This window comes from Herpailurus yagouaroundi, unplaced genomic scaffold (assembly GCF_014898765.1).
Source record: "Herpailurus yagouaroundi ecotype Mexico unplaced genomic scaffold, PumYag 199, whole genome shotgun sequence".
Classification (NCBI taxonomy): domain Eukaryota; kingdom Metazoa; phylum Chordata; class Mammalia; order Carnivora; family Felidae; genus Herpailurus; species Herpailurus yagouaroundi.
In genome coordinates, this window is record NW_024412430.1 from 3202414 (window position 1) to 3212717 (window position 10304).

General features: G+C 44.1%; 1 protein-coding gene across 1 annotated transcript in view; it reads right to left on the minus strand.

Moving 5' to 3' along the window:
• Positions 1-334: 334 nt before the first annotated feature.
• Positions 335-10304, minus strand: part of LOC121013597 (phosphoserine aminotransferase) — a 32922-nt gene continuing 22952 nt past the window's right edge. Inside the window, exons 8-9 of the mRNA XM_040449295.1 lie at positions 2404-2541; positions 335-1475 (exon numbers count right to left, since the gene is read on the minus strand). Coding sequence (XP_040305229.1) covers positions 1370-1475; positions 2404-2541 — 244 coding nt within the window. The 3' untranslated portion in view covers positions 335-1369. The remainder of the gene's footprint in view (positions 1476-2403; positions 2542-10304) is intronic.

Sequence of the window (10304 nt, forward strand, 5' to 3'; positions counted from 1 at the left end):
AGCTGTGCTGTAGGTGGTTTCCTGATAACGTCCATTCCAAAAGCCAATGGAAAGCCACCAGTGCATGGAATCATTAAAAAAAAAAAAAAAAAAATAGACGCACCCAGGTCTCAGGTCTTACACCTACATACCATTGGTGGAACTAATCATCCGATGCTACTTTCACACTCGAGTTTTTCCATCATAAATTTTTTAACAGAACAATGAGCCTAAAAAGCAGGTAAAGTGGGGGCGCCTGGCTGGCTCTCCAGGTTGTAAGTTTGAGCCCCAAGTTGGGGGGCTTGAAAAAAAAATCAATAAATAAAAAGCAGGTAAAGAAATTCACTGACAAAGGTTTAGGTGTTTTAAGACTTTAATGTCCTCCACATAGTCATGAGAAAATACTGACAACGGATAAACAATAGGGGAAAAGACTCTTCAGCAAAGATTTCCGGAACTCACAGCATCACTGGTCCAACACTCTAAAGAGAACCGTCAAGTGAACAAAGGAGAAGGGAGTTTAACAGAGAATTTTAATTTAACAGCCTCACTGAAAAATGAAGAGCAAAGCCACCAAGCAACCTTCTCTTCTCCCCACTAAAAGGAACGTAAAAGGGAATTTGGGAACTTTGAAATCTTGCAAAGCAATTTTTTTAAGAGGGAAGAGAGAGGGGAGGGACACACCGGTGCAAGCGTAACGCATACTATGTGAGATCGATGATTCTAAGGTCTCTACATGCATCACTAGGAAACATATTATTAGAAACATGTTACATAGAATATAAACTATTGGGTATTAAAAAACACACCTTGCTATATAAACATACAGTATATCACTTTTATCTCTTTATGAGAATAACAGTATAAAGAAAGATCCCCAGTTTGCCTTTTAGCCTAGAACCCCTAAACACTCACTACCTGGTCAGTGTGGACTTGGAAGTAACAGGTGCAGAACCCAGGACACCCCTCTGTGTCATTCTGTAAAGGATCAAGATTCAGCACCTAGAGGTCCCCACCCAGCCTCCATGCCTTGTTTTTGTGTTTCCAGAAAAAGTAACTTCAATTTGCATAATTGAGTCCACAGGCGAGTTTGAATACTGAGATCTAGCCAGGAAAAGTAGCAGCAAGGACAAAATCAGCTGGAACTCACTAGGAAAGCAAAAGGTTTTTAAAATGCTTCCAGTTCAAGTCAGAATTAAGGTGGTGGCCGTTAAGTCTCCCCAGCTTTGCACAGCTGTGGACATGTTGCTGTTCTTTGAAAAACGAGATCTATGATAAGCATGTTCACCCGAGAAAAATACCATGTCTGCTAAGTTTCTGTCGTCATTGCCGAGTTACTTTCAATTGTGTACACTGTTCAAGGGCAGAGTACACACTGGTTAAGATGTGTTCACAGCTGATGCATCTCCAGAAAGTTCTTCATGAAGGCAGCCAGCTTCTGCACATCCTCAATCGTGACGGCGTTATACAGAGACGCCCGGATGCCTCCCACAGACCTAGAGGGACCAAAGATGCCACCATGAAGAACAAAAGCATCCAATTTAGCATCAAGACAACCGTCTTTCCAGTTCCCAGTCACCGGCTCCTGAGACCGACGCAGCACCTGCGGCCAGCATGCCCAACCTGTCACCTGAAAGCCTCACAGATGGCCAGGAGCTTCAAACCTCTCATCATTAGGAAATTCTCCCAAATGCAGTGAAGGACCATCAGGCTCACACATGACCTAGATTAACTCAGCTATCCATGGGCCTGCCGGGTAGGGAGGAGGGGGCTAGCAACCACTGCAGGACAGATGTCTCACCTCCAGCGTGGCGAGGACACATTTTTTCATAGAGCATGCAGGACTTTCTGATGCCCAGCAGGAGCAAGAGTGATCCTTTCTCACCAGACATGAGACGGCAACCTCTGTGCCAGAAAGGTCATCTAACACATTTTCAAAAGTAATGTTGACAAAAGCCTATAGATGCGGCTCCACCATGCACCCAACCAGGGAATCATGCTAAGGGCTCTATAAGCAAGAGGGGAGGGGCGCCTGGCTGGCTCAGCCAGTAGAGCATGTGACTCTTGATCTCAGCCCTGTGTTGGGTGTGGAGATCACTTAAAAATAAAATCTACGGGGTACCTGTGTGGCTCAGTTGGTGAAGCGTCCAACTTCGGCTCAGGTCATGATCTTCCCGTTTGTGAGTTTGAGCCCCGCATCCAGCTCTGTGCTGACAGCTCAGAGCCTAGAGCCTAGAGCCCGTTTCCGATTCTGTGTGTGTCTCTCTCTCTGCCCCTCCCCCGCGCGTGCTCTCTCTCTCTCTCTCTCTCTCTCTCTCAGAAATAATAAATGAATAAACTTAAAAAAATAAATAAATAAAAATTTTCAAAAAAAAAGGAACATTACACCAGTGACCTGAGCTTCTGATCTGGAAGCATACTCACCTATGCCCTTTCAAGGAGATCATATTGAGTTCGAGAGCTTTATCGAGAAATCTTTTTTCTAAAGCATCATCTCCTTTGGCATTGCCAATGCGGAATGGAATATTCATCTTGCTTCTATTCTGGGGCTCCACCGGACATCTGAAAAGCATGTCTATTATTCCAGTTACTTTTCCAAAATGTGCGACAGCCATTAACAATCAACAGAAAAATTGTTTTAAACATTTTGTCATTACAATAGAAGACTTAAAAAGTCTGCCCCAGGACATTTTATAACTTTTACTTAAGGAGATCATTCTTGCATATGGAACAGTGAGTTAGCACTGCCTTGTATGACTTGTACTTACTTTCCATGAGCCTCAGTTTTCTCACCTAAATAATGGAAATAACACCTCCATTTCAGATTAGTTGTGATAGTTCAGTGGCACAACATACATGGAGCTTCCAACATATGGCAGCCACATGACAATGTGACATTGTTTCTCTACAAGGCTAGAGAGAAAAAATATGTCGGTCCTAAGAGTGGCTGAAAAACTTAATAATAATGAACAGCTTTCGAATCACTTGTCAACACTGATTGTCCCAAGCCGTGTGACCTTGAGTAAGTTACTAAACCTCTCTGTTGTGCCTCACTTTCCTCATTTATTGAATAGTGGGAAGAGTAATGGAACATACCTTCTAAGGTTGATGTGAGGATTAAGTGAGCCACGACTTATAGGGAGTTTTTGAGGTATATTGAGGTATATTTTTAAATGGCCACAAATTCTCTAGAGCTCTCCCAGCAAGAACGGGGTCTAGCTCTCCACACCTTTTGAATCTGGGCTGGCCTTGTGACTTGCTTTGACCAAGAGACTGCAACGGAAGTGGTGCTGTGCAACTTGCAAGGGGAATGTGGCCTCCATAGCTGTCCTCTTAAAACATGGCCACCATATTAGCAAGCCTGAGCTAGCCTGCTGGAAAGAGGCCCAGGTAACAGCCAGCACCAACTCCTATACATGTGAGTGAGGTCATTGTAGACCACTGGCTCCAGGTGAATGACCAGATGACCTTGAATGAATAAACGTCCCAAGTGAGAGTGGCCGAAGAACCACCCAGCTAAGCCCAGCCCAACCTACTGACCCAAAGTCATGAGCAAAGAAAATGGCCGTTGCTTTAACAACTGTCTTGCCTGATCTGGGATGCCAAAACAGATAACTGATACAATCCAAAATAGTGCCTCGAACATATTAAACTATATAAGTATCAGTTAAATTCAACAAATTCATCTTTTTATTCCCAGCACCTTGCTCAAGACTTACACAAACTCTCAAAAATGAAATGATGTGTGAATTTTTATCTAGGAAAGGTTAGAAATTTGACTTCAGTTTCTGATTTGAAAAATAAGCAGCCAAGATTAAGACCCATTGACAATCAAAGGAGACAAATGGAAGAGCTGACATCTAAACCCAGAATAAAAGAAGAGTCAAATATGTAATAACCCCTTCTCCATTTTCAAGCTCATCCTGTTTTGTTCTTACACTTCCACAGGGTGTGATTCATTAAAATTAAACAGCAAATAAAAGCAGTGTGAGGAGGCCCCTGTTAAAAGTTATGCTCTCCCCTAAGGGCACATACATAATTCCTGTTAAAGTTAATAAGAGTCAAGTGCACACCCACAGGCAGAAGAGACGCCAAGGAGGGAAACCAAATATCCGGTAATAGGCTTTGAGCCCGAATTCCACGCACCCCCCTTTCACTAGGTGGTAGGTTTCATGGCTGACATTTAAATTAAAAATTCATTGGCTACCCTCTTGATATTCTGCTGCCTCAGGCTCCCAACAGGAGGGTCCAATTATAGCACAAAGCACGTCTAATTTAAGAAGAGAAAAAAATTAAAAGGAGGAAGAATGAAATATCTTATTTACAGTTCACCCCCACCCCAAATCTACCCCATTCTATCGTGAAAGCAGACGTCAGCAGGAGAGCCATGCATTGGCACACAAGTCGTTCCCTCAAGCCCAAGAGGGTCTCTGGCGTAAGGCTCAAGAAGGGAAGCAAAGATTAAAGGGGATTCACTGCCCCCATCTGGTGTGATGGCCGTATAGGGAATTAAAAAGAACAATGGCTCGCAGAGAACAGAGTGGGAACACCAGAAGGTGGAGAGACCTGCTAGAAAGCTCTTACAAAGAGGTTTCCTGCTTGGAAGAATGAAGGCCTGTGACTAAGGCAGGGGCACAGGGGAGCCTCAAGCATGGGGGGTAAACTCAAATGCCAACAGGGGCCCCGCTGTCATAGAAATGAGAACAGGTCCATAGGCCACACCAGCACAAACTCCTTTTGTTACCTAACAAATGTGACTGCCCCGTTCTTTGCCTCCCCAGGGAAATATGCTCCTTCTTCTTCTTGAAACACATGGTCCTCCTGACCAAAGTCCCCCCCCCACCAGCCCACTCCACTGTCAGGGACACATGGGTTATGAAGTAAGAAATCTGGAGTCGGTTGAGCGTCCAGCTTTGGCTCAGGTCATGATCTCAAGATTCATGGGTTCAAGCCCTGGTCAGGTTCTGTGCTGACAGGCTCAGAGCCTGGAGCCCGCTTCAGATTCTGTGTCTCTCTCTCTCCTGCCTCTCCCCCAATCATGCTCTGTCTGTCTCTCTCAAAAATAAACACAAAAAAATTAAAAAATGAAGAAATCTGGACTTTTAAAGATCCTCCCATATTCCGATATTGGCTTAAGTTGTGTTTTAAACACTCTGCGAGGTGCCCCTGGGTGGCTCAGTCGATTGGGCCTCCGACTCTTAATTTCAGCTCAGGTCATGATCTCGCAGTTTTAGGAATTGGAGCCCCGCGTGGGCTCTGTGCTGGCGACACAGAGCCTGCCTGAGATTCTCCTTCTTTCCCTGTCCCTCCCCCGCTCATACTCTCTCCTTCTGTCAAAAATGGTAAAATTAAAATTAAAATAAAATAAAATAAAATAAAATAAAATAAAATAAAATAAAATAAAACAAAACAAAATAAAATAAAGTAAAATAAACGCTCTGTGAGCTTTACAAAGCACTGTTGTGGGCTGCACTTGGCCACTGCTCCCCCGTGTGCAATCTGGGGAGTTACTACTGAATTTCGGAAGCTAGCAGAAGGTGTCAAGGCTGAGAGAGCTAGGGTGGGTCCTGGTAGGCAGGGTGTAATCAGCCGGGTAATCCCAGGACTACAAAGAGTTAAGGAGAAACTCTAAGCAGGGTTTCCCACTATGTCTATGGTAAAAGTGGATGTGGGAGGGGTTACTGAAAAAGCAGTTCCATGGCCTGATAAATTTAGCAAATCCTGCAGTCACAGGGTTAAACCAGTTTCTTGACTCCTACTAAACTTCCCGGAGCCTGTCATGAATTTCATATGAATTTTAAGCTCCCCGCATGATCAATTCCTATAGGGATACAGTTTTCCTCAAATGCATGCGGCTGAGAAACCCTTTGGGTCTCTGGGATTAGAGCTCCAGAATGACCCCTGAGGAACACAAGGACTTCTCAAGGTTCCGGAGCGGACCGGGTGGGGCAAAGGCACTGCTTCAGCAATCACCCACCTCACAGAGGGGGTGAGGGTTGGCAGGGCACAGGACGTGAGCTTCAGTGATGTCCTTCTATGAGGAAGCTGAGAAGCACAGGGAGCAAGGGAAAGAACGCACCCGGTGGGACAGAAGCCTGCAAAACACCATCACGAGGCCTCTCTTTACTGCCAGATTTTTTAAATGAAGCTAACTTTAGGGGCGCCTGGGTAGCTCAATCAGTTAAGCTTCCCAACTCTTGATTTTGGCTCAGGTTGTGATCTCATGGTTCGTGGGATCGAGACCCGAGCTGGGCTCTGCACTGGAGCCTGTTTAGGATTCTCTCTCCCTCTCTCTCTGCACCTCCCCCACTCAGCCTCGCTCTCTCTCTCCCTCCCTGTCTCTCAAAATTAACATTATTTTAAAGTTAATTTTAAATTTCTATACAACTTATGAAAATCTAGAGTCAAAATGCACACATCTACATCCCCTTCCCCGAGACGGCTACCATCAGTAACCTGGTGTGTATTCCTCAGCATCTTTTTAAACATACAAATGTGTGTGCAGACACGTATATGTATGTTCATATGTGTATATACACACCTATGCAGGGCTTACAAATATACATGTTGTGGTTTTCTAAGTGAAATAACACATGCATCATCCTTTCCTACACTTACTTTTTTCTTCTATCCCAATGACAGAACGTGGCCAGCCTCCCACGTCTGTTCACACAGACCTCCCTCACCCTTCTCACCGCACGCGTTACCCGATTAGGATGGACCCTAACTTCTTTCGTCACACCCCTCCTGATGGGCATGCTGGTTGTCTACAGATCTTCACCTAACAGCACTGGACTTGCAGGGACCAAATCAGGCATGTATCTGTATCCACAATTAGGCACACCTCTGTATCCACAAAGAGAAAGGACACAGGCATCTACTTAGACGTAAAACTCCTTGGGCAGAGAGCGAGAGTTTTGAATTCTGATGGGTGATGCAAACGTCACTCCAGAAATATCCAAATTTATCCTTGACACACCAAGTGCGTTCCCTTGCCTGACATTATCAATCTTTTTAATTTCTGCTGATCAGAGGGGAAAAACAAAATCTCCTGATTATAATCTGCATTTCTTAAGGAGGTTGGCATTCATTGCCCATTAGCCAGCTGGGTTTCTTCTGGGTCACTGGCTCAAACCATCAGCAACCACCCCATTTGTATTTGGTTATTGTTTTCCACTTGTGGGCTCTTGCCAAGGATAGTCACTTATATCTTTTGCTACTACACATCTTTTCTCATGTCTGTCATTTGTTTTTGTTTTCACTCTATTTGTGATGTCATGAGCTGTGTAAATTTTAAAGATTTTCACGTAATTAAGTGTCTTTTATTTCATGGCTTCTGAGTTTTATGGCTTGTTTAGAAAGACCTTCTATACTCCCTATACTTAAACTCTCTCCTATATTTTCTTCTGGTATTTTTATTTGTTTCTTGCATTTAGATCTTTTGACTAATTAGAACTTGTTTTTGAGCATGGCATGATGCAAATATCTAACTCTACAATTTGTCTAAATGGATTACAATGCTTCAAATATCAAAACTTTAGAAAGTTTCGAACATTCTTCTCTAGTTGAAAATGCAATTCTCAAGTAGGAGCACCTGGGTGGCTCAGTTGGTTAAGCTTCCGACTTTGGCTCAGGTCATGATCTCACGGTTCTTGAGTTGAAGCCCTACATCTGGCTCTGTGCTAACAGTGTGGAGCCTACTTAGGATTCTCTCTCTCTCTCTCTCTCTCTCTCTCTCTCTGCCATTCCCCTGCCCAAGCTCGCTCGCTCTCTCGCTCTCTCTCTCTCTCTCTCTCTCTCTCAAAATTCATTAATTAATTAATTTTAAAAAATAAAATGCAATTCTCAAGCAAACATGGACAGCTTCTGGCCTTGACTCTTCCACGGACAGTAATACTGTCTGTCCCTACCACTGCCACACTACGTTAACATGGATGAGTTTTAGGAGACTGTACATTAACATTACATTTGATTAATGTAAATATGTTATTTTTTAAAATTTGCAGCGATACTTTTGCATTAACTTGCCCAGATGAGCATCTGGATTTACTTGTAGATATGTTATCATTTTTGTGGCTACTACAAATGGGATCTTTTTACTTCATCACGCTTTTCATTGTTATTTCTGGAGTACAGCAAAGTAATCGACATTTACATATTTAGCTGTAACTAATCACAATTCTGACCTTGATCATTTCTAAGGTTTTCCACTGATCCCTGCATTACAAATAGAGAGTCACAGTCTATGAGTTTTGTAGTTTGCCTAGTGTAGTAGTTAAGGACCCTGGCCCCAGCGCCCCTGGGGTCCTTAATGTGCATATCCTCAAGTGCATATCCTGGCTTGCTCCCGCTTCCCAGCCACCACCTTCACCTTCACCTGTCTGTGCCTCTGGAAAACAGGCTTACTGTCTGCTTCACGGGGCTGTGCGGTCATATAATGTGTACCTTAAAGCACCAGGGCTCTGCCTGCTTTGTTCTATGCTAGTGTTATCACTAGACCCATCCATGCTCCCCTCTTTCCTAAGGTCTAATCCCCAAAAGAAGGTAACAAGAAAGGGGACCTCAGGTCTGGATACAGATGTCTTCACTTGGACATCTTTATAATATCAAAATTAGTATCTAATATATAGTGAGCACTGTGTGTCAGGACCATTCTAAGGGCTTCCCATAGTAACACAAAATAATAATATTAGGAACGAACATTTTTTAATTTATTTTTTATTTTTCTAATGTTTACTTATTTACTTTTGAGAGAGAGAGAAAGAGCAGAAGCAGAGGAGGGACAGAGGTAGACAGGGAGACACAGAATCTGAAGCAGGCTCCAGGCTCTGAGCTGTCAGCACAGAGCCCAACACAGGGCTCAAACTCATGAACAGTGAGATCACGACCTGGGCCGAAATAGGATGCTTAACTGACTGAGCCACCCAGGCGCCCCAGGAACTAACTCTTAAGGAATTTTCCCTAGGTGCCAAGTACTTCTTCCAGGGCTTTCTATAAGGTAACCCACGCTAGAACCCTTCTTCTGAACCCTTGTTATATAGTCTTTATTCACATGGATTTTCATTTACTTCTCACAACAGTCATAAGTATGTACCATTAGGGCACCTGGGAGACTCAGTTGGTTAAGTGTCCAACTCTTGGTTTGGGCTCAGGTCACGATCTCATGGTTTCAAGAGTTTGAATCCCGTGTCAGGTTCTGCACTGACAGTGCGGAGCCTGCTTGGGATTCTCTCTCTCCCTCTCTCTGCCCCTCCCCCACTGCACTGTCTCTGTCTCTCTCAAAATAAACAAACTAAAAAAAAAAGTATACCATCATTACACCCAATGTACAGATAAGGAGACAGAGTCTGGAGCAGTTAGGTCATTTTCTAATAAGTGGCAAAGAGGGGTTCACTGTCCACATGGGCTCAAGTCAGCATCAACCAGCACCATGTGGATGGTTAGACTATGTAATGAACTCAGGGACTTCGAAGGCTGACTTTTCTAGTGTCGAAGTCCATGCCAGGGTCACTGGCAGAGCTGGTACAACCCCCTAGAAACTGCCCAGAACCATGTTCAGTAATGGGCTGCCTTATGAGTTGGGGGAAGCCAAAGCAGAGGGGGGAACAAAAATAAGGAACTAGAGGTGGTGGGAAGTGACAAAGTCTAATTCTAGGCTATTTGGTATTCTTCTTTAAAATTGCTCACCTCCCTCGGGGGCCATATGTCTATTTCAGGAAGAAGTTCCTGAAAATCCAAGTGAATACAGGAAGAGCTAGTAAGCACCCACTGCAAACACTGAGCGGGGAGCAAGCAAAAGGCCGCTTGACTCCAGTAACAGGGTCCCACAAGAATGTCAGGCGCCAGGATGACATTTTCTGGGCAGGCAGCCCAGGGCAGATGGAAGTTCCCAGAAAGAGGTTTACTCTAAAGATGAAAATTCCGGGTCAAGGTTGTGCATAAGTAAATGAAAAGTGTTAGGTGGGAAAGTGACCTGATTCCTCAGGAGACAACCTGCCTGCCATGTTGGCTTCAGCAGGCTGTCTTCTGGGAAATGCCAGGTTGCGTGCTTGGAGTATAAGAACCTTGGGGGGAAAAGGAATTCTGGGGTTTCTCAGTGTTTCTCTCCTATGCCTTGTTTTGCTTCTAATTCTCTGGATTCTTCCAGAGGCATTATCATTCTTTCTGTCTTCTCATTTCATGCCTACACATCTCCTTAGAAATAAATGGAGCCAAAAGCTAATAGAAAATTTGGTCTCCCCTCCGCAACAGCCAAGTGCTTTCACTCACATTCAGGTTCTGAGCACTGTGGGGGTCAGGAAAGATACCTTATTCTTCTGTGTATC